Raw genomic sequence first — 23,977 nt, 5'->3', positions numbered from 1 at the left:
AAAATAAAAACTAACTGGTTTTCAAGCAATTCCTGCTTGTCTGTCAAAATCTAGGTCAAATGCCATTTCCTCTGGGGGACCATCTTTGGCTCTCTCGGGGAGAGCTATTGTTCCTTCTTTTTCAAGGAACTAAAAAGTCACCTGCATTCCAGTGACTGGTGTCTCTCTCCTCCACTAAACATGTCAGAACCACAACTTACCTTTGCCTTCCCAGCATCTAACACGGGACCTGGCATGGAGAGGGTATTGCCATATGTCTGTGAGAGGAAGAAATGCACAAATGTGTGGATTTTCTTAGGGGCAGACATGTAGAATTACCAGAAGATGAATGTCAGAGTCCACATAGTGATAACCAAGTTACAGGCAGGTAAATGCTAGCACTCGTTCCTGATTATTTCCCATGTGCTTCTTGGTGCATGCATTTGTCCATCCCAGGTGGCTTTGAGGTCCTATTGGTCCCTCCTCTGTCTCCTTCTCTTCCTCTCCCCACCTCAGTAGGATGGACACCCACTGCCAAGCATCACTGCCAGCCGCCAGGGCTTACAGAAACGGTGCCAAGAAGTGCAGCCCCAGGCTCTGATGTGTCAGATGAAAACCCTCTTGTGGCTTCCAGGGTGGGGCCTGGGAGCAGGGGCACCTGCTGCCTCACAGACGGCCTAGGGACAGCCGCTGCTTCTTAGTCCCCACATCAACTCACCACAGTAGTTTTTCCAGCAATGTGATTCTGTATACTCTTGAACCATTTATTTGTCTCATTCTAGGTGTTCGTACCTATGCAGTAAGTGGGGTATGGTAAGTGTGTACACAAGGACATTATTGTTAAACTCTTCAAACTTGGTGATAGGAGATTTTCAAGCCCGGTGTACCATTAGTTTATGGGTTTGTTTGTTCATGCATACACCACATTTATTAAATACCTTTTATGTGCTGGACACTGAGGCAGTGCAGTGAGTTCCTAACCTGCTAGGAGAGAAGGACCTGGAAGCAAGGACCCCACTACAGAGATCTGAACTAGAGCGCAGAGAAGGAAGGGCTGGCTGATGCCCACCCAGCTGCCACAAGGGAATGCCTAAAACCATGGTGATTATTGTTATAAATGTGAGGGTATCATTTTAGTATTCGTTTATAAATTTGGCTATCTTGTCTTTGAAAATGTTACCTGATGGTGAGTTGTTGGAATTTGGTTTGCTCTTTGGTTGCTAAGGAAAATCAGAGAGCCTTCATGAAAAGTCAAGAATTACTGTGCAGCTGGGTGCAGTGGTCTATGCCTGTAGCCACAGATACTAGAAAGGCTGAGACAGAAGGATTGTTTGGGCCTGTGAGTTCTAGGCTGTCATGTGTTAAGTATGTCCACACGTAGGGTGTCTATACTAAGTTCAGCATCAATATGGTGACCATCAGGTTGCCTAAGGAGAGATGAACCAGCCCAGGTTGGAAATGGAGCAGGTCAAAACTCCTGTGCTGACCAGTAGTGAGACTGAACCTGTGAATAGCCACTGCACTTCCATCTGGGCATCATAGCAAGATGCCATCACTTTAAGAGGAAAAAAAAAAAATCAATGTACAGATGAACACTGGGGGTAAAAGTCATTGAGACCTGGAAGGCTCCAGTGTCCAAGGTGTTGGACACTGACGATTCGGCCCGTGTTACTTACAGCCTAGACTGGACAATGTCTTTGCCATATCCAGATTAAGTTCCCCTTCATGTGCAGGCAAAAGGAAATTATATGCATAAAATATTTGAAACCATGGGGGCATTATACTGACTAGATGTGGAACTCTTCAGAGTTCCATCTTAGGCTTTACCACATTTTATAGAGGAAAGAGGAGAAATTGGGAGGCCTGGACTCTGGTCCCAGTCACACTCTCAATAGGCTTGGTAATGTTGGGCATATCCTTTAACCTGGGTGTCATCTATGCCTCTGTGACCAGAGTGGCCAGGTAGATCATCTCTAAGATCCCTCCTCTTCTCATTCGATTCTTACATTCATCATTTAAGGATGCTGGCATAGACCCAGCAGATAGCAAGGAAAACTGTTACAGATTTGAAAAACAAGCCTTGAAAAATCAGGTTAAAAGAATAAAAACAGACTGATGGCAAGTCACTATGGCATGTGATGGAATTTTTACGACTTGCACAACCTTTGTAATTCCCTCAGAAAGTAGCCCAAGAATGAAGCAGGTTTCATGGTATCAGAAAAGATTTCAGTTACAAGATAGGAATATGAGACACCACAGAGGTTGTAGGGTTTCCTTATTTGGATATTTTTAAGAAAATAATAGATGGCTCTCTTTCTGGGACAGTTAGCTTACCATTAGAAACTAGGGGTGAACTGGATCAGTGTGTCTTAGAAACTAAGGGTGAACTGGATCAGCGTGTCTTAAGCCTTGTGTGGTAACATCTCACAAAATAGGTCCCATGTGTTGTTCTGGTAACTTCCCTGCTCAGTGCTGAGCAGTGGAGCATCTGAGGAGCTGAGCATCTGCCTTGGGTCAGTGAGGAGAATGCGTCTAGGCAGAGCTTTATGTGTGCTGAGGTAAGAGCAGGACCTGAGCTCTCTCCCCTCGCCCCCACCCCTACTCCCAGGGAGCCAGCCGACCTGGGAGCTGCCACCCCCCTGCAAGTTCCATCCACAGGCCCCCCCTGCCAGCCATGGCCATGCTGACAGTGCCAGCAGTTCCCTTTGCAGTACTCTAACCTGGCTCAATTTGTACACGCACTTGTCAGCTACTGTGTTGGATTTTGGAACTTTGAACACAGGAGAGATTGCACCTATCAGTTTCTGGCTGAGGAAACTGGGGCCCAGATGGGCAAGATGGAACCTGAAGTCACATGACAGGAGCTCAGGTCTCCTGACTTCCGATCTTGGCACTTTCTCCCACTTCCTGTCAGTTATTTCAGTTCAGGTCCCTTTGGAGATGTGCAAGTGTCTTCATTGTCCCAATAGCCTTATTGCATGGGCTGGTTTGGGTATCTGGTATTTTTGGTTTTTGATAAACCTCTGTGCTAATTTCTTTCTCTTATCTAGTCTTACTTTTCCCTCATAGCCTGTGTTTGACCTTTCGTCTGTTCATGTTGATCTTCGGAACTTTTTCATCCTATTAGCCATCACACAGTAAATTCGCTGTAATCTATGTGTTGTGTGTGTTCCCATGCTAGCAGTGGACGCCCCCAGTCCAACTCCAGCAGCCCTCTGGCTTTGCACGTGAAAGAATGAATGAATGATAGTTGATGATTGAGGTAATAGTACAATAATGAATAGCCAGCTAGCTCGTAATGAAAATCCGACTCTTTGAAAAGATGTATTTGGGGCCCTGTGAGCTTTCAGTAGGGAAAGTCTGGATAAAGTACTTATGGTAGAATGTGAAAAGAGCTGTAGATTTTCAAGATGTTGGTACCAGAAATACCATTGTCCATAGCCTCGAGGGGAGAGAGATGGTGAGCTCCACAGAGGCCTCCCCACATCCCAGCCTGGAGCGCTTCGCTTGCAGGAAGTTTGTTCTGTGTCATGTTCTTAATGGGGTTGGCAACCTGTCAGTATCAGGAATGTGCTGGGTAGAATGAAGAATAGGATGAGAAACCCCTTGCTGGTGGCAGAGCCAGACTCTGTGCGATATGCTGTCCAGCTTCAGAAGCCCCTCAGTTGAGTGGTCAAACCACAGGCTCCCAGGGAAAGATGAGCAGATCTGAGTCTGGAACATTCCAGCCTGCGGGCTTCCCATGGGTGTTTACACAGGCCGAGATAGCTTCAGAGAAGAGCCGCTGTGTCTAGGCTGTGAATAGCCTCCCCCCTGCCTTCCTCCCTCTGGGCGCTGACATCACAGGCTGCAGAGATAAGGATTCTGTACTGGAGAGTGGCCTTTGGGAGAATCAGTGCTCTCTGCAGGGACACAAAGGACAATGGAGAGGAGATCCTGACTTGACAAAAGGATTCGTAAGAATCCCTTTCGGTGGCCCTCTGTATTTGAGACCATTTATAATCATTTGGTTTCTTTAAAAAGAAAGTCATTTTTAAAATATATTTCAGAATTATCCTTTATGCAAAAGTTAGGCATACCCATATCATAGAGAAATGGTGTTCCAAGAATATAGAATATAATTTAGTATATAATTATATTCTCCAAGTAAGATGCCTTGCATCGGTCTGCTTTGTAAAATGGAGGGGTTGAAATTAAGTGAAAGCAATGTTTTTTTACTTAAATAGCTTAATTTTGATGGCATTTTATTTTGCTTTGGAATCTTATGCATTTCATTTTTTTTTTCATTTTTTTAGTCATCAGTCTAATGCTAAAGATTGCAATGTTATTGTCCAAGATGACGTGTTGTTTTGAGTTTTACTCATCGTTCAGTAAAATGTTTAGAAGTTGTATAATGTCCCCCTGGATATGTACTGAAATTATTGAGGTAGAGCTAGGAATTTGAGTCCTGAGTGTCCAGTTTTACTTTAGCCATTGAATCAAGTTGCAGGAAAAGTGGGGCATATTCAAATGAGTCTCTTGGCAATGTGCTGTCAGGTCATAGATACCTCCCTGATCCTGGCAGGTAATGTAATTGAGCATCAGTATATTGAATCAAAATAGTTTCCATTTTTTTCATTATCAGTTATGAGACTTCTCAAAGAAAATTCCATTTACATTTTTACATTTACTTTTACAGAATATTTTTCCTTCTATAGATTCTGCAGCACTGTGTTCCTAGTAAATTCCTACAAATAGTTTCTGTGTTCAGACTTCAGAGAACTTGAATTAAGATACTTTCATTTTTAAAAAGGTGCTTTCATAAGAACTCATTCTCAGAAATACCCTATTCACTACTGATCTGGGGAATACCAGCTCGCTTGAAGCAGAGACTCAAAACTCACTCTCTTAAAGGAAGGAGCACGGTGTGGGGCTTTTGCAGTTTGGGGTGTGATTATTTGATTTCCTTATGGTTTTAAAAAGAATCTTATAATTAAAAGAATAAAAACAGCTAATACTTTTTTGGCCAAATGTTTTGGGGTTCCACAACTATTCATTTAATAAATTTAAGTGCTCACAGAAAAACTAAGAGCCACGTGTGACCTAGATAAATGATTTGAGATTTGTCTTCTTAGATTTATGATGTGGATGGCGATTCAGGAGGGGAATTCCAGAATTTACCACTGATCTGCAAGAAACTTTAAAATGATTCCTGGCAGGGGATAGTTAGATCATGCACACTCAATGGAGCACCAGCAGGGTGAAGTTAGAGAAGCCAGTCATCCGTGCCTTGGAAGACACAGCCTCCTCCAGCCCCTTCTTTCTGGCTCTGGAAGGCTTGGCGTGCCCCCTTACTACAGCTATGCCCCTAGAGTTGGCTGCATATATGGTAATTTGCAAACTAAAACTATCACCAAGTATCCTTATTAATCTTACTAATACTGTCATAACCTATACCCTCAAATGTGCATGAATTAAAATGGGTGCACTTTTTTCCATGCAAATACATGGTACTTAGATTGTGTAAAGTACCTAATATTTGATTTTAACCCTGTCAATGTCCTTCTTAGAAGTGATCTGATCTGCATGTTTTTACAGTAATTGTGTCTTCTTCACAGTGCTCTGCTTTGTGAAATTGCTGCCATTTGCAAATTAGTGAAAGGGTCTCTTCTCAGTTATGGATCTTAATGGCCCTCCATCCTTTTCCTGCTCTGCTTATCAGCAACTGCATTTGCACAGCCTAGCATTGCCTTGAGAACTTGTTCAGGGATGAAGCCTTTCATCTCCTTGAACAGACAGTTCCCTTCTCCATAAAATGAAGGCATTGGAATAAATGATTTCTGAGGTTCCTTCTGTCTCTGAAACTTGGGCTCTGATTCCAGGACATATTGCTCACTCTGATGATAAAAGGGACTCTCCTCTGTCTGATATATCTATTCATGTTTCAGCTCAACAACCACACAGTACTGGGCTGTTGACTCTTCCTTCTCCAATTCACCTTTTAAACAAATTCAGTCCAATACTGTATTATTTTAGGTTAAATCACTAAAAGGTTTTTAGATTTTTAAAATTTGATGGCTGTCTGTTTTGATCCTCTCCACTCCTCTCTTAGAAAAGTATTGATACAGATGTTCAAGCTTTTTCATCTTGATCCATCTGCTTGGTTTTAAAATAGCATGGTTTAAAAAAAAACAAAAACAAAAACAAAAAACAACTCTGTACCTTCTATGTCTTTCATTTGAATAGATAATGCAATTTTATGCTAAAATACTTTCTCCACTTTTTCACTACACCATGATCTCTTTAGTTTAGTTTTTTTTTTTTTAATTCATTGAAGGTACAAAGAATGAGGTTACACTGATTGCATTTGTTAGATAAAGTCCCTCTTATAATTGTGTCCGGCCCCCAAGAGGTGTGCCTTACACCATAACCTCCCTCTTCTTCCTCCCCTCTCCCAGCTTCCTCATTCCCCTGCCCCCCACCTTGAATTGATTTGAGTTTTTCTCTTAAGAGAGAATGTACTAGATCATCTACTACCCTGTTTCCCAGAAAATAAGACATCCTCCGAAAATAAGACCTACTTACAGGAAAGATAAGACGTCCCTTGAAAATAAGACCTAGCACATCTTTCTTACTTCTCCATTCTTGTGATACTTCACTAAGAAGAATGTGTTCCAACCATTTTAGTATTTTTAGTTGTTTTTGTGTGTGTGTGTGGGTGTTTTTTGATTGGTTTTGATTTTTTTTTTTTTGAGACAACCAAAGTCTCCCAGAGTCATTTTTATTTGTTTGCTCGTATTTGCAGGTAAGGTTTCAGTTGATAAAGAATTGCATGAGGAAACAAATGTTTGAAACCGCTGGTGTATGTATGTGGCAGGATAGTAAGTTGATGCCCTGGGTAGACTGCAGGGGTGTCATTATAGCTCACAGCAAGCTCAAACTCCTGGCTCAAGAGATTCTGCTGCCTCAGCTGGAACTGCAGGCATGTGCCACCACACCTGGCTAAATTATATTTTCTTTTTTATCCAACACTGACACTATAAATTGTTTTGTTTCTTCCTTGGCCCTGCTCTTGACACATAGCATGCGGTTTTGTTCCCTGCCTATACTGAAATTTCTCACTCATCTCTTGTAGTGCTCTAAACTCTTAACATTTTTGTGTCAAAGGATAGGTTTACATTTAGGGATCCTGTGTTTCCTCCTTACCTGCAACATTATTCCATGCTTTCTGGTAATTAACTAGGTAAGTATAAACATCCCTTACCTTAAATAAAAAACAGCCCCTGGCTTATAGTAGGCATTCATAAAATGTGTCACATGCATGAATTTATCTCATGGTCCCGTGAACACCCATGAATTAAGAAGCATTAAGACACTTCAAAACAAGAAAGGACAGCCAATTCCAGGCTTTAGACCAGATTTTAACACCAGAACTTACTAGAATATAGTGGGGGAGAACCTTCTGTCAAACCTATGTGAAGTATAAAGGAAAGCCTAGTCAGATTAGTCACAAGACTTTATTAAGGTTTACAAAGTTATAGACTGATTTCTTAAAACAGAAGCCCTGATTTCTTAAAACCTGGAATGAAAAGCTTCCTAAACTATCAGGATATAAAATCAATGTACACAAGTCAGTAGCCTTTGTATACACCAATAACAGTCAAGATGAGAAGCTAATTAAGGACACAACTCCCTTCACCATAGTTTCAAAGAAAATGAAATGCCTAGGAATATACCTAACGAAGGAGGTGAAGGACCTCTATAAAGAAAATTATGAAATCCTCAGAAAGGAAATAGCAGAGGATATTAAAAAATGGAAGAACATACCATGCTCATGGATGGGAAAAATCAACATTGTTAAAATGTCTATACTTCCCAAAGCAATCTACCTATTCAATGCCATTCCTATCAAAAGACCAACATCGTGCTTTCAAGATTTGGAAAAAATGATTCTGCGTTTTGTATGGAACCGGAAAAAAACCCGTATAGCTAAGGCAGTTCTTAGTAATAAAAATAAAGCTGGGGGCAGCAGCATACCAGATTTTAGTCTGTACTACAAAGCCATAGTGCTCAAGACAGCATGGTACTGGCACAAAAACAGAGACATAGACACTTGGAATCGAATTGAAAACCAAGAAATGAAACTAACATCTTACAACCACCTAATCTTTGATAAAACAAACATTAACATACCTTGGAGTAAAGACTTCCTATTCAATAAATGGTGTTGGGAGAACTGGATGTCTACATGTAAAAGACTGAAACTGGACCCACACCTTTCCCCACTCACAAAAATTGATTCCAGATGGATAAAGGACTTCAATTTAAGGCATGAAACAATAAAAATCCTCCAAGAAAGCATAGGAAAAACACTGGAAGATATTGGCCTGAGGGAAGACTTCATGAAGAAGATGCCATGGCAATTGCAACAACAACAAAAATGAACAAATGGGACTTCATTAAACTGAAAAGCTTCTGTACAGCTAAGGAGACAATAACCAAAGCAAAGAGACAACCTACACAATGGGAAAGGATATTTGCATATTTTCAATCAGACAAAAGCTTGATAACTAGGATCTATAGAGAACTCAAATTAATCCGCATGAAAAAAGCCAACAATCCCATACATCAATGGGCAAGAGACATGAATAGAACTTTCTCTAAAGATGACAGACGAATGGCTAACAAACACATGAAAAAGTGTTCATCATCTCTATATATTAGAGAAATGCAAAGCAAAATGACACTGAGATATCATCTAACCCCAGTGAGAATGGCCCACATCACAAAATCTCAAAACTGCAGATGCTGGCGTGGATGTGGAGAGAAGGGAACACTTTTACACTGCTGGTGGGACTGCAAACTAGTACAACCTTTCTGGAAGGAAGTATGGAGAAACCTCAAAGCACTCAAGCTAGACCTCCCATTTGATCCTGCAATCCCATTACTGGGCATCTACCCAGAAGGAAAAAAATCCTTTTATCATAAGGACACTTGTACTAGACTGTTTATTGCTGCTCAATTTACAATCGCCAAAATGTGGAAACAGCCTAAATGCCCACCAACCCAGGAATGGATTAATAAACTGTGGCATATGTATACCATGGAATACTATTCAGCTATTAAAAAAAATGGAGACTTTACATCCTTCGTATTAACCTGGATGGAAGTGGAAGACATTATTCTTAGTAAAGCATCACAAGAATGGAGAAGCATGAATCCTATGTACTCGATTTTGAAATGAGGACAATTAATGACAATTAAGGTTATGTGGGAGGGGGGAAGCAGAAAGAGGGACAAAGGGAGGGGGGTGGGGCCTTAGTGTGTGTCACACTTTATGGGGGCAAGACATGATTGCAAGAGGGACTTTACCTAACAATTGCAATCAATGTAACCTGGCTTATTGTACCCTCAATGAATCCCCAACAATAAAAAAAAAAGAAAAAATATTATATATAATATATAACACATATAAAATATGTCTTAATTGTTTATATTATTGGTAAGACTTCCAGTCAAGAGTAGGCTATTAGTAATTTTAGTAGTTAAGTTTCGGGGGGGAACTACTATTTAGTAGTTATTATTTTGAGGAAACTGGGGAGAGGGAATTAAAAAAAAAAAGCTATATATATATCCGATAAGCTTACTCAGTAAAACTAAAGAATTTCAACTCCACATGAGGTCTGTTCCCCTAACCCCGTATGTTGTTCAAGGGTCGGTTGTAATAAAGGATTCCATAAGAAAAAAAAAAAAAAAGAAAAGCTTCCTAAACTAGAATGCTTAGACAAGCTCACTATGTTATAGTTTTAAAAATCTCCCTGGCTACTTAACGAACAATTGCTGAAGGAATGACTGGGTGGATGAATGAATGTCTAACACGAGTATGAAGGCCAAGAACCTGAGCAGATAACACAGGAGAGGCAAAAAGACTTGTGAACTGGAGTCTCGGCTGCTCCTCTACCTAGAGGTGTGATCTGAGACATGTAGCCTAACTTCTCCAAGTTTCTGTTCTCTGCTCTGTAAAATGGGAATGTATATCCCTAGGCCATCAGCCTATGATGGGGGACATTGTAAGAAGCACGAAACTTGTGTTTCCTCCATCCCCAAGTGTCCCCCTTTTCAATCCTGGGTGAAGATCTTGCCATCAGACCTCAGTTCTACTGACCTAAGAAAACTGGTTTGTTTCATGTAGACAAAGTGAACTGTATACAACCAATGATACTTCCCTCTTTGCGTTAGCCTCCAGAGGACACGGAGCTAGATTCACAGCCTCCTTCCAGTGGAGACGCAGGGTCTTAGGCATATTTTTTAAGTATCATGTAAGTTCTCTCTTGCTATCATCTTACTTCACTGACACTTTGTTTCTCACTAATTATTAATTAATATTAATTAATTGATTTAACTCTTAGGCTTGGCTATATCTTTGTAACTTTGCTCACATTATTTTGGAAAAAGGCACTGTGAAACAATAGAAAAGAAGAAACAGAGAAGAAGAAGAAGAAATTCAGACAGCCAGTGCCTGTCTCGTAGGGTTATTGCAATGTATTAATATTTTGATTTTTAGACACAATTAAGCCCTCAATAGTTTCTGTTTTCCTTCAGAAAACCCAATGAACCTATATCTTCTTTCATATATAAGGAAAATACTAAAATAAAAATTTGCATTGATAACAAAATGTATTTTTTAGTGAATTGAAATATAGTAACATACATATTTTTGTGATTTTTCAAATCAGATGAAGGTGACAAGGAAATATCTTACAGGGATAGGGGGATATTGAATTTTTTTCTGAGACCAAAGTCTCTCAGAATCATTTTTATTTGTTTGCTCTTTTTTACATGTAAGGTTTCAGTTGATAAAGGATTGCATGGGGAAACGAATGTTTGAAACCATTGATACATGTATGTGCAGGATAGTAAGTTGGTAGATAATGGATACGGATTTGCAAAATCAAGTGCAATGCATTTTGGCCTATGGGTTTTGGTGTTCAACCAGTCTCCTTTTTGGGGTGGTGGTTGGTTGCCATTAAGAACAAGTATACCACTAGAGAATGATATGGAAATACAAAAAGAAAATCGATTTAAAACAACAAACTGTCCCAAATTAAGATATCTTCAAAAATCGATAACTTCACTGAAATGTCCAAAATATACTTACAAATATCCCATGCGCTGCATTTCCCCTCCACGTGTCCCCTCCCCATCAGGAAATCCAACAACTTTCCACGGAACTCCTCTTTGAAACACGCTGGTGTGGTTAGCCTGGGGCATAGCGAATGGGATCCCTTTTCTGTTCCATTTTCTTTCTGCCCACTAGAGGGCAACCGTAAAGCACAGGGAAGGGGAAATGCTCAAGCGCCAGCATCATTCTCAGGCTTTCTGAGAACACCTAGAAGTGCCTCAGATTCCCGTATATGAATTGTAAGAGAGTCAGCTTCCCTTTGTCCATCCCTAAATACATGGGGAACTTTGATAAGCTTCCTTCGAAGTTATAAAATGTATCTGTTGGCCTGATGGAATGTATTAATTTTAAATATGAACAAAGACATTTATGTAAAAGTTAAATGTTTTAGTTGTATATCGCTGTGTAACAAACTACTCCAAAATGTAGTGATTTAAAACAACAGTCATTTATCATCTCTCTTTTCTGTTGCTTGATTGGGCAGTTCCTCTGCTCCGCATGATGTTGGCTGTGACTGTGGTTATTGGAGAGCTCTAATGGGCCAGAAGGTGCACAGTAGTCTGCTCAGGTGGCTGGCAGTTGATGCTGGCTGTCAGCTGGGAGCCCAGCAGGGACTTGTCAACCAGAGAACCCAGTTCTCCTTCATTGGTTTCTTTATGTGACTTGAATGTCTTACCTCATGGCAGTTGTTACCAAGAGAGTGTCCCAAGGATAAGCATTCTAAAAAGAAGGAAGCAGGGGCCGCGCCTGTGGCTCAGTCAGTAAGGTGCTGGCCCCATATACTGAGGGTGGCAGGTTCAAACCCGGCCCCGGCCAAACTGCAACCAAAAAATAGCCAGGCGTTGTGGCGGGCGCCTGTAGTCCCAGCTACTCGGAAGGCTGAGGCAAGAGAATCGCTTAAGCCCAGGAGTTGGAGGTTGCTGTGAGCTGTGTGAGGCCACGGCACTCTACCAAGGGCCATAAAGTGAGACTCTGTCTCTACAAAAAAAGAGAAGGAAGCAGAAGTTTCCAGAAGTTTCATCACTTCTACCTAATGGTCAAAGCAGTCATAAAATCAATGCATATTCAAGGGGTGGGGGGAGATTAGGTCTACTTCTTGGTGTAGGAGGTCTGTGTAGGCAGGAAATCAGAGAAATCCCTGAGGGCCATCCTTGGAGACCACCACATGGAGGGTTGAGAAAAAGCCTATTTCTGACTTACATTTTGGAAAAATTGTCGTAAATCAGGGAATGCAGAGGAATATTTCTTCAGTTACTAAATGAGAATTGATTGTTAATGTGGCACTTTGAGAATTAAGATGCATTAAGTATGCCTTATGTTCTTTTTCTCCCCAGATCTGTTACGTAAAGCAGTAAAAGATGGCCAGGGGATCAGTGTCTGACGAGGAAATGATGGAGCTCAGGGAAGCTTTTGCCAAAATTGGTGAGTAGACCTGGTACCTCAAATTGCATTGTTCTCTTCTTCCCTGAGTGGCTTCAGGATAGATTTGATGAAATGGCAGCGAGAACAAAATAGCAGAGGTGACGTGACAAGAAACCATTGGTGTTGATTAGAGGAGCTGGGCGAACTTACATTTGATGGATGTGCTTCAAGAAAACTGAACCCAGGTGTTTGAGGGTGCAGTGAGCTATGATTGTGCCACTGCACACCAGCCTCAGCAACAGAGCAAGACTTTGTCTCTCTCTCTTAAAAAACAAAAACAGCACCTATGGCTCAGTGGGTAGGGCACCAGCCCCATAGACTGAGGGTGGCAGGTTCAAACCCAGCCCTGGCCAAACTGCAACAAAAAATAGCCAGGTATTGTGACGGGCACCTGTAGTCCCAGCTACTCGGGAGGCTGAGGCAAGAGAATCGCCTAAGTCCGGAAGTTGGAGGTTGCTGTGAGCTGTGATGCTACAGCACTCTACCGAGGATGATAAAGTGAAAGTCTTGTTTCTAAAAAGAAAAAAAAAAAAAAAGGAAAGAAAGGAAAAGTATGGAATATGATCTCTTTTCCACCTGTAGCTTTTTCTTTTATATCTCATCTGCTTCCTTTGGTTTCCTTTAATACTACTACATGCTTTCTCTTCCTCTTAATCACTAAGCCAGTGATTTAAGAATTTCTCTAAGAGTTCTTTATGGAAAATTATTATGACCTTTTTACTGTGAACATTAGAAGTGATGCTACTGCCCGTATTCAATAGCAACAGGCCTCTTGTGAGACTCTCTTTCATGGCATCAGGCCTGACCTCTGAATGGAGCCTCCCCAGTCCCTTCACGTCCCACCCAGTCTTCCTTCGCCTCTAAAAGCTGTTACCTGAATTTCCCTGAAGCTTCGGTACATTGTTGGCATTACAGATACCGACGGCAATGGATACATCAGCTGCAATGAGTTGAATGACTTGTTTAAGGCTGCTTGCCTGCCTTTGCCTGGGTACAGAATAAGAGAAATTACACAAAACCTGATGGCTACAGGTGATCTGGACCACGATGGAAGGATCAGCTTTGATGAGTTTATCAAGGTGAGTGCCATGCAGAATACAAGGAGGCATCCTGGACGCTTGGAACTTTAATTTACTTTCCAAAAATACCCAGAAAGACATTCCTACTCTCCTTGCTTCAATGTTCCATATGCTTTTCTTTGTGATTTTCTTAATTACTGCTTGGGTTTCTAAAAATACATTACATTTTTGCAGGTTTTTCATGGCCTAAAAAGCACAGATGTTGCCAAGACCTTTAGAAAAGCAATCAATAAGAAAGAAGGGATTTGTGCAATTGGTGGTACTTCAGAGCAGTCCAGTGTTGGCACCCAACACTCCTATTCAGGTAGGCTGTACGTATGGGTGGGAGCAGAGGTGGAGAGGGCATTGGTGTGATGAGAGAGCTGAGGGTGAGGGGAGAGGGCACCGTGTAGAAAGGATTCATGCCTTCTGGTGTCACAGATTCTAAACTTGGGATTCAAACCTAAGGGGTATAAACAAAGACAGAAGCAAACATGACTTTATGGACTACTGTCTACTTTCCTGTGTGTAAGTGGGTCAGGTGCATAATACAGGAGCCATGCTAGTTCTAGGTAGGATCCAATACCAAATGATCTCATCGGCATTTTACAAAATATATTAAAGGCTGCCAAAAATCCTTTGTAAATCTCATTGAAAAAATTAGCTACTCAAGCTCCTGTCTTCAAACTTCTTGATTATTCTTAACACCTGCTGAGTGATCAGAAAAACTTGCGCTGTCAGTGATTTGGAAGAAAGTTGTATGTTTATTCTAAGAGCTGCCATCTAGCAGCCTTAATGGAAACTTCCAGTGGCCCAAACAATGGACTAAACCAGCATTTCACAACTTGAGTTCTTCATTAGTTGGTATCCAAGAAAAATTTATGGTTGACTACCATCTATAGCTGCTAGGTTAGCCTTTTATTGTTAAATAAAATTTAATTTTCAGAGCCTTTGCCATGTCAAATGTGCATTATGAAGCTTGGTGCCCATAGCACAGTGGTTAAGGCACCAGCCACATACACCAAGGGTTGTAGGTTCAAACCTGGCCCGGGTCAGTTAAACAACAATGACAACTGCAACAAAAAGCAGCCGGGCTTTTAAAAAATAAATAAATAATAAATAATGTGCATTATGAATGTCCCTACCCTATAGTGATAGGCCACGTGGTATTTTCTAAACTTTTGTGGCTCAGGATGTCTTTGAGGGACACTATTGTTTTCAATGACAGACAATTTGGGGAAGTCAGTGCTAGGCTGTAAAAGTATAATTTAAGGTTTTATTAAAACTTCTAAAATCACTTTCTAATTGCTTCTCAGCTTTTGGGCTAAGATCAAGTGTAAAATTGCCTTCCAAAAGCTTTACTGATAGGAAAGAAAAATTATATCACAAATGATCTCATTTTAGCAATTTCATTATAATTGTATAAAGAAATTCAGAGATAATGTAAGAACTGTCCGTAGCTGTACAACATTTAAATCAACAGTGCTAAAGGCAGAACCTTGAGTTTTATTTTATAACCAAATTTATATTTAAAGTCTGTATATAGAAATAAAGTATACAGGTACATATATAGAAAATATAAACTATGTATGCATTTGCTTCTAAATGCAATATATCTGCATGATGTAAACATAAGGTTTTCCTATGTGTTTGCCGTATGTTTTATAACTTGGAGTGAACATAGATTTGATGCCCTTTTCCCACATTATCTGAGATTTTTAAATGTTAATAAATATGAGTCTCAGTGCCCATAGTACAGTGGTTATAGTGCCATCCACATACATCAAGCAGCCTTTGAACCTGGCCCAGGCCAGCTAAACAACAATGACAACTGCAACAAAAAATAGCTGGGAGTTGTGCTGGGCACCTGTAGTCCCAGCTACTTGGGAGGCTGAGGCAAGAGAATCGCTGAAGCCCAAGAGTTTGAGGTTGCTGTGAGCTGTGACACCACAGCACTCTACCAGGGCAACAAAGTGAGATTCTGTCTCAAAAAAAAAGAGAGATGATAAGATAATGGCCCGCATCAACTCACATCCTCTCTACCAGGCATGAGAATCTAAGATGCACATGGACAGTTTGTTTGTATCAACTTTTCACTTTGCAAATCAGTCATTTTACCTGTTTACCTGTAGAGGAAGAAAAGTATGCCTTTGTCAACTGGATAAACAAAGCCTTGGAAAATGATCCGGATTGTCGGCATGTCATCCCAATGGATCCAAACACAAACGATCTCTTTAATGCTGTTGGAGATGGCATTGTGCTTTGGTAAATAATACTCCTTCCTTGGTCTCCAAAGACTTTCCCATATTCTGGATTATTGACAATTAATCCTGTTTATCACAGCCCCACCTGTCTTTGGTGCTCAACTGCACTTAGGATGCTTTTCCGGACTTTCATTTGGCTGCGTCCAAGAGAGTAAATTAATTTCTGAAGCAGCTTATAATGAGAAATGTAAAGCTGGTATTGTTTGGGTGGAAAGGAGGGATGCACATTGTGGAGATAAACACAGAGGTACAGAACATACGGTCAAAATGCTGGTGTCTGATCAAAGCAATAGGTACTTTACTGGCAGAAATTTATAAAGTACTGATTTAACAATGACTCTAGAAAGATAGAAAAAAGTTTATCAGGTGATAAGTTAAAGGTATAAAGTTTGATCAAGGGTCAAATAGAAATGCAGACATTGTATAAGCTAAGAAATATATATAGTCAGTTATATAATGGGGACAATTTTCATAGCCATATATTTTGGGGATACACGTATACTCCAGATACACGTATACTCCACTTTGTTCCATCAGAACATGGCCCCCATGAGGGCAGAGGGAACGGATAATAGCAGCAGGGTAACTGAAGCAGTCTGATGCAAGCTGCATCCTTCAGCAAAGAAAACTTTGAGCGGTGCACACAGATACCCAACTTAGGTATTGAGGGCATCTGGAAAAGGGTGAACGTATTCTCCCCCCAGGAGGCCTCTAAATACAATTCTGGTCAATTCGGGATGGTGTCTTTGAAAATGCCTCTGTAGCTCTTGCCTTGCAGGTCCTCTGCCACCACCATGGTGTTGGTGAGGTGGCTTGAGAGACTCAGCATGTAGGGGGCTCAGGAGCGAAAGGGAGGGAGGTGTGCACAAGATGCCAACGCCTCCCCGACCAGGGCAGTGCTACTTTTAGTACTTATTAGAGTTTGCTGTGAGATTTTGTTTCTAAAAGGTTCAACTGCTATTTTTTAAAAACATACACGAAGAACGTAAAAATTCTAGCCTTTATATTGGCACCTGAGGCACCCCATGGTCTTCCTCGAATCTCCTTCTAGTTTTACCTCCCAGCCCAGGACATTGAATGACTGAAGTCAGCAGCAAACACACACCCAGCTGATGACATGCAGTGTGGCTCTGCCTTTTAGTCCCTTTATTAAGATGGCTGTCCCCAGTTCCTCTGTTCTTCACCATGACATTTTGTGCCCTATCCCATCCCCCGGGGATCTCTCTTGCTGAATTCTTAGAGGACATGTTTGTAGTACTTTGGGAACCATGCTGATGTTCGCTTTGGATTCTTGTGAGGCTTTTCAGATCCTCGGATTTCATCTCTATAACTGGACTGTAAGCTTTTCAGAGGCAGAGTTAGCTTAGATCTTTTTTAAGTCAACTCTTCACTCCTCTTCTCCCACCCTCCGCCATCTCCAAGAACTACTAGTTTCATAGTTTTTGAACAATGATCAGGAATTTGCTTTGCCTAATTTGCAGTAAAGTGCCTTTAATTTCAAGAGACATATACACGTGCAAACACACACAGAGGCAAAGGATATAAAAAGTCAGTTAAATGTATGAAGTTTGATCAGATATCACATAGAAATGCAGACATTATACGTGTATAAGCTCAGAAGTATATAGTCTTTCATACGTGTATAGTGGGGACAATTTTATGGAAGATTTGTTTGTGTTATCCACCCAGAATTTCATAATGTGCTAAGGGAAGCAGGATAGCTTTGCAGCTTTTTAGGTGAGTGAGTGAAGCAGGGTCCTCGTTTCCTGCCCCAATCTCTGAGTATGGCTGCCAGAGCATTTACCTCTTACAGAGATAGTTGGAATCTAGCCACATAGAATAACTGATTTTAATATGTAAACTCCAAGTAGCATAGATTATGTTGCTCTCTTGTTTAATTGTATGGTATGGCTAGAATTTAAATTAAGTGTTACTGGGCTCTGTTATTCAGAAAACTGCTTTTCTCATTTAACTGATGCTCTTTCAGTAAAATGATCAACCTATCTGTGCCAGACACGATTGATGAGAGAACTATCAACAAGAAGAAACTCACCCCTTTCACCATTCAGGTACGTCTTCCACCAGGGCCTTAATACAGGATTTGTGTGGAATGTGCTCCATAGTGGCTGAGTCAGCCCTTTGCGGCACTCAGATATCATTTCCAAAACCCAGTCTTTGGATGGGTGATTTGTCAAACTTAGGAATAGAGGGATATGTTTCTGTAGCAGGGGGAAAGGAGGCTGATGGAGTGTTCGAATCCGGGAGCTTGTGTATATGTTTTGGCCATTAGGAATAAAAATTCACATTGGCCAAATTTTTAACTCGAACTTCCTCTATCAATTTATCTTTTAGCTGATGCCAAAAACATAACATTTTAGCTGAAATGACAAACCTTTCTAAGAAGTGAGGGGTGAAAGACAGGAAGTACTCTGGCAGCCTTTATAGTGAAATTGACCACAGCCACAAGTGTGATAAATATAACTCGCTTTTATTTCTTCAATTTGTTGATTAACTGGAATAGTAACCAGCAATAACTGTATTCCTGTGTTATGCTCCAATATTTTAACATAATTGTAATTCTTTGGCTTAGAAACCACGTCTAACTTCTTAAATCATGAGCAGTGTATTATCTCCTGTTTGGTTGTAAGCACCTCCATGTATTTTCAAAATGAAAGTGGTAATCAAATTGAGAACAATGATTAAACATATATGAATGCCCTTAATGTTAAATTTATTCATAATCTTGGTAATAAGTAGAAACAGTATCTTTCACTCATCATTTGAGCTCTAGGCAAGGATGCATTTTTCTTCTGATAGATCCCTTCTCATTTTGCTGGTGGTTTTTGTTTTTTAAATTATCATAAAGACAACTTCTCTATATCTCTGACACTAATACCTCCTCCTTTATGGACCTGAGAATAGTACCCAGACTCCAGACTGAAAGGGTCAGTGACTCTGTTCCGACTGTGTGTGTACCTGTGTTGTTATTAGTCGAAAGAACATACCGTCCGTGGAGGTGTGCGCTCAGAGATATCACGGATACTCAATAAATCGAGCTTGTGAAAACCACTCCATCTTTTCCAGGAATTTGGTATCTTTTTTTTTTCTTTCTTATTACCAAATTTGCAAGTAAAAAAAGTTATTCTGCTGCTCTCTTTTATGACCTTGTTTTACATCCGCGATGTCTTATTAATGATAGTCAGTGACAGGACAATGACTTCCCTCAAAGTGTTGTTCCTTTATTTCTGGCTAATGGCGATGTTGCGTGTGTAGACTTCCTCACAGAGCTAGACAAAGAAATAGAAGACTCCTTAGTCTCGTGCTGACCAGGGTGCTGATATGAATAGGCTGCTGCATAAACTCAGTGTTTATGGGTTCTAAACTGGATTCCTGGGTTTTCTCCGATAGTTTGTTGCTCACTTTTTTTCTTAATGTTAAAACTACTGAAGACTATCCCCCTAGACCTATGAACTTTCCAGAAGGGAAACATTGTTGCTTTTGCCAATCAATAATGATTATTTACCATCTACAAAGTCTAAAATTTGCAGGCCTTTCTTTTCTCCCTTAGGAAAATTTGAACTTGGCTCTGAACTCTGCTTCAGCCATCGGGTGCCATGTGGTTAACATAGGAGCTGAGGATCTAAAGGAGGGGAAGCCTTATCTAGTCCTGGGACTGTTGTGGCAAGTCATCAAGATTGGGCTGTTCGCTGACATTGAGCTCAGCAGAAATGAAGGTAAGAGCAGAGTCTGCAGTGTTACAGACGGCTTTTTAACATGTCGATGTACGTGTTGGGGGCCGCTGGGGGAAGATGTCGGAAAGTTTTGAAAATGACACAGTTATGTTGAATCCATGGTATTAATGTAATAGATTCTTTCCACACTGGCCAAACTTTTTAAAATGACAGAGCAAAAGCTTTTTAAGACCACAGGCTAATAATAACGCTCATTTGGAGCACATAGCTGAGTCTAACTGTCTGCGACGCCGACCTCAAGAGCTTTTTTCAGAGCTCACTTTGCCTTTAGATACTTCATAATGAATAAGACCACTTTTAACTTGTATTTTATAAAGCAATCCACATCATATATTGCAGTGATAGCATCAGATTAGGAGAAACTTGGTCTATTTCTTCTCAAGACTTTAGAGGAAGATGTAGGTCAGAAAATACAAAGTTGCAATTTTATAGTATGAATAAGTCCAGAGAGCTAATGTATAACGTGAGAGCTATTGTGTTGCATACTAGTAATTTGCCAACAGAGTAGATTTTAGGTGTTCTAACCACCAAAATAAAATAAAATAAATAAATAAATAAATTTTTAAAAAAGAAAAAGAAAAAGGTAACTAAATGAGATGATGTGTATGTTAATTTGTTTGACTAGGGTAATTACCTTACTATGTATGTATATATCAAGATAAATATATCACAATATATTATACACCTTAAATATATACTTTAAAAATTTTTATGGAGTATAGAAAATTACATTTACGGCATCGAAGTTGAGACCATAAATGTGTCGCTGCCAATCCTATTCAATCTTCCCTCCCTGTTTTTTCTGTTCTTCAACATTGACATCCCTGCTGCTTAGACAGAGGTAGTAGACCTTCGTAAGTACCATACAAAACACAGTGTTACCTTCTAGTTTTCACATACAAATTCCTCCAATATGAAATCTGTAGCCAAATTCTAATATTTACTTTTGCATGCTTTTTATTTATATGTCCAAATCACAATAACCAGTGAGGAATAATTATTTTAAAACCAATATGTTACACAAAATATAAAGAAGGGGGAAAAAGCAAATAGGGATTTTAGAGCCCATAAGAAAGAATACTGATCTTTCGAATACTGACTTCAGCTAGATTTAAACCTTCTAACTGTGCAAAAAAATATTTATTCATCTGGGGAAAAAGAGATAGTTGATTACATTGTTCAGTTGCTATAATTAGGCAGAGAAGCATTTGAAATATACAAGACCTATGGGAATAGACAAGAGAACATTGTCATTATTACAAAATTGATCTCTTAAAAGCAAAAGTGTTGTCATCTCAGGAAACGTGGTCTGACAGACCCAGCAAGGCATTCTGAGCCAGCAGCCTTGGTTCTTTTCATGGCTCTGCACTGATGATCTGAAACACAGTATTGAGATTCATTGTTTCTTATCTTCTCCACCTGAAAAATGGAAATAATAAATAAGCTCACAACAGGGGGAATAAAATGTTTACTCCATGGGAAAGGCTATGAAAACCTTTACTCCAAAGAGGTAGCATTGCTCTCTTAGCTTTTCAGTAGAATGTTTATAGTTGTAACTGAAAGTTATAACTAGCCTCCCCAAACATCTCTCTGTATTTATTTGTTTTATGGTTTCTGTACTTTTTCAGCTCTGATTGCTCTTTTGAGAGAAGGGGAGAGCCTGGAGGATTTGATGAAACTCTCCCCTGAAGACCTCCTGCTGAGGTGGGCTAATTACCACCTGGAAAACGCAGGTTGCAACAAAATTGGCAACTTCAGTACTGACATCAAGGTAGGAGGAATGTCATTTGAACATGACTAACTGCAGCAGTGAAGGAGAATGTGGGGGTTCATGGAGAAAAGGCAAAGATGTGGGCCTCATCTCTTCAGAAGCTGGGTTAGTTTGGGAGCCCCTGGCTGTTCTAAAGAGCCTGTCCGCAGCTCTAGTGCTGAGCCACCCTGGGATCTGCCCAAAGGCCGAGCGTAGCCATGCAGGGAGGTGGGTCTCAGTTGGAGTTTCAGCATCATGGAAGAAAGGGACAGGGGTGAGGTAGAGGAATGTTAAGAGATCAGACTGCTTTTCTGGTACAGAGAGTATATAGGGGACTGTCAAATCTCCAGTATTCTAAATAGAAGCATCAGATGGGGATAATTTTTAAAACTTAGGTGAAGATGACTCTTTTATTTATACTAATAATAACATAATATAATAATATGTTGGCTATCCACCACACACCGTCTTATCCATGTATTCTCTCAGGGAATCCTCAACTACAACCCGTGAGATAAGGATTATTATCCTCTCCTTTTACAGATAAGGAAACTGAGACAAAGAGATCCAGCAGGGGAAAGGCTGAGGCAGGCGTGCCTTGTGCTTTTCAGATGTAGGAAAAGCTCCAGGCCGAGGTGAAAGGAAACCACTGTTGGTTGATGACAGATGGGGAAGATAGAAAGAGCTTAAGGAGCGGCAGCCATGTCAGAAAGCAGTTCCTCGCGGGAAGTATGGGAGACGCTGGCATGCAGCGGGAGGAACATATTTCAGTCTTCCTTTCCTCAAAAGTTAAAGAAATTTTCCCCAAAGAGAAAGAGTCAAAGATAGGTCACGTGACTCACCAAGCGCCCACCCAGACTTGTAATTCTTTGAGTGACAGCTTCCCACTGCTGCACACACAATGGGGTTTAGACCTCAGGGCACGCCCCGCGCTGTGCCCCTTGGAGTCAGGCCTCTAAAGGGAACGCCCATAGGCCTTAGGATCTAAGCTAAATTCATCTTCCTAAGCACACAACTTTCATGGGTTATGCACATTCTTCTATCACCCAAACTGCGGTTTAACAAGGAACTGGATGCCATGAACTTGCTTTGTGCTCACTAGTTAAGCTCTGTGATTGTAAAACTTTTTAGCAGAAATTATTCTGCTTTATCTTAACCCTAAATGTATCTGACCTCCAATTGCTAAAAGGCTGCATTCTTTAGAAATATTACCATGTTGGACTTTGGGAAGTGTCTGTATGAGACAAGACGGACAGGCTGAACACTTACACAGTGGTTGGGCCAGTTTTCTAGGAGCAGCTGCGTCCTGACTGAGTCGGTGCTGGAATGTGATGTCTGAGCAGCCAGTGCCTTTGGGAGATGTCTTTATGTCACAAAAAAATCAGCAAAGGTGGGGAGGATGCCTGTAGTAGAGTGAGAGAGGTTTATTAGGGTCAGGTGAAATTAGTAAGATGATAAGATAACACAGGTTAGGCAGATTTTATTGGTGCCTAACACCAGCAAGGGCTTTTCACTGACTTCAAAACCGCCATGGTGGAAGGTAAGAACTTCGAAGGGAGGGTAGAAAGAAGAGAGCGGTAGATCGTTTTCCAGGTGCAACATCTGCGGCACTCTCTCGTTCTTGCCTTTCTAATGCCAAAAGCAATGAGCACGTCCTTCTCAGTTTTAAAATCAAAGTAACAGCTGATTTTTTGATCCTTGGGAGAAATTGTAATACTTTTAAATAATTTAAATAAATGACCTGAAAATCTGTATGCTAGCATTGACTGAGATAAAATTTGTATTTCTCAGACTTTGATTCTGAGAAGTCTTTTTGTCAATAAGCACATTTCCAGAATCTAAGAAAACTTGAGAATTTCAATACTTGTATTCCATCTGCTATAACTAAATTTAACCCTTTTTTCTAGCTTCTAAGTAAACATCAAATGCACTTGTCATCTTAGTTTTTCTCCTTTTACAGAAAGATTGCGTGTTAATGCTTCAACCTTCTGTCTTTGAAATTATTTTTCTTTTGCTGATTGTCTATTTAAATGTATTTTTAAATACTGCTTTAAACTTCTGCTTCCTCTTTCTGCCACTTTTTTTTTTTAATTAAACCTTAGCTGACTGACTTCTACAGCAATATAAAGGTATATCTATATTTTTTTCTGTATACAATTTAATACATGTAAATAAGTTGTTTCTTCCCCGCTAAGGACAACAGAATAGTGTCTGCTTCTTCGGGCTGCCTTATATGGATGTCTTGTATTTTTCATGGTTAGACTCCTTTTGAAAAGAAAAGCAAACATAATATGTAAACAGACAGAACATTCGAATCAGTGAATGTTTCCAGTTTTATTAATTAAGTCACATTCTTGAGCGATAGTTGCATAAGAAACAAAATGTTTGCTTTGGGGAAATTGTTGTTGTGCTAAGGATGTAATTAGCCGAGGTGTTCTGAAATTGTAATTTCTTAATTTCTCACAGGACTCAAAAGCGTATTACCACCTGCTTGAGCAGGTGGCTCCAAAAGGGGATGAAGAAGGTGTCCCTGCGGTTGTTATTGACATGTCAGGACTGAGGGTAAGGCCATGTCCCTGGTTGTGTTTGGA

At 40.4% G+C, this 23,977-nt stretch overlaps 1 protein-coding gene and 1 long non-coding RNA gene across 4 annotated transcripts in view; one reads left to right on the top strand and one right to left on the bottom strand.

Annotated features, from left to right (window-relative positions):
- The window catches only part of LCP1 (lymphocyte cytosolic protein 1), a 112,188-nt gene that overhangs the window by 65,691 nt on the left and 22,520 nt on the right, over window positions 1-23,977 (top strand). For all 3 annotated transcript variants that reach the window (XM_053563959.1, XM_053563960.1, XM_053563961.1), the window contains 8 exons: window positions 12,475-12,562; window positions 13,478-13,641; window positions 13,816-13,945; window positions 15,753-15,885; window positions 17,872-17,953; window positions 19,453-19,618; window positions 21,265-21,407; window positions 23,853-23,948. In XM_053563959.1, coding sequence (XP_053419934.1) covers window positions 12,499-12,562; window positions 13,478-13,641; window positions 13,816-13,945; window positions 15,753-15,885; window positions 17,872-17,953; window positions 19,453-19,618; window positions 21,265-21,407; window positions 23,853-23,948 — 978 coding nt within the window. In that variant the 5' untranslated portion in view covers window positions 12,475-12,498. The remainder of the gene's footprint in view (window positions 1-12,474; window positions 12,563-13,477; window positions 13,642-13,815; window positions 13,946-15,752; window positions 15,886-17,871; window positions 17,954-19,452; window positions 19,619-21,264; window positions 21,408-23,852; window positions 23,949-23,977) is intronic.
- LOC128566864 (uncharacterized) overlaps window positions 20,319-23,977 on the bottom strand; it is a 29,700-nt gene continuing 26,041 nt past the window's right edge. Inside the window, exons 2-3 of the long non-coding RNA XR_008374655.1 lie at window positions 22,656-22,789; window positions 20,319-21,055 (exon numbers count right to left, since the gene is read on the bottom strand). This is a non-coding gene — a long non-coding RNA (uncharacterized LOC128566864). The remainder of the gene's footprint in view (window positions 21,056-22,655; window positions 22,790-23,977) is intronic.

Source organism: Nycticebus coucang, chromosome 15 (assembly GCF_027406575.1).
Source record: "Nycticebus coucang isolate mNycCou1 chromosome 15, mNycCou1.pri, whole genome shotgun sequence".
Lineage (NCBI taxonomy): Eukaryota > Metazoa > Chordata > Mammalia > Primates > Lorisidae > Nycticebus > Nycticebus coucang.
This window is presented reverse-complemented; position numbering and strand designations above follow the sequence as displayed.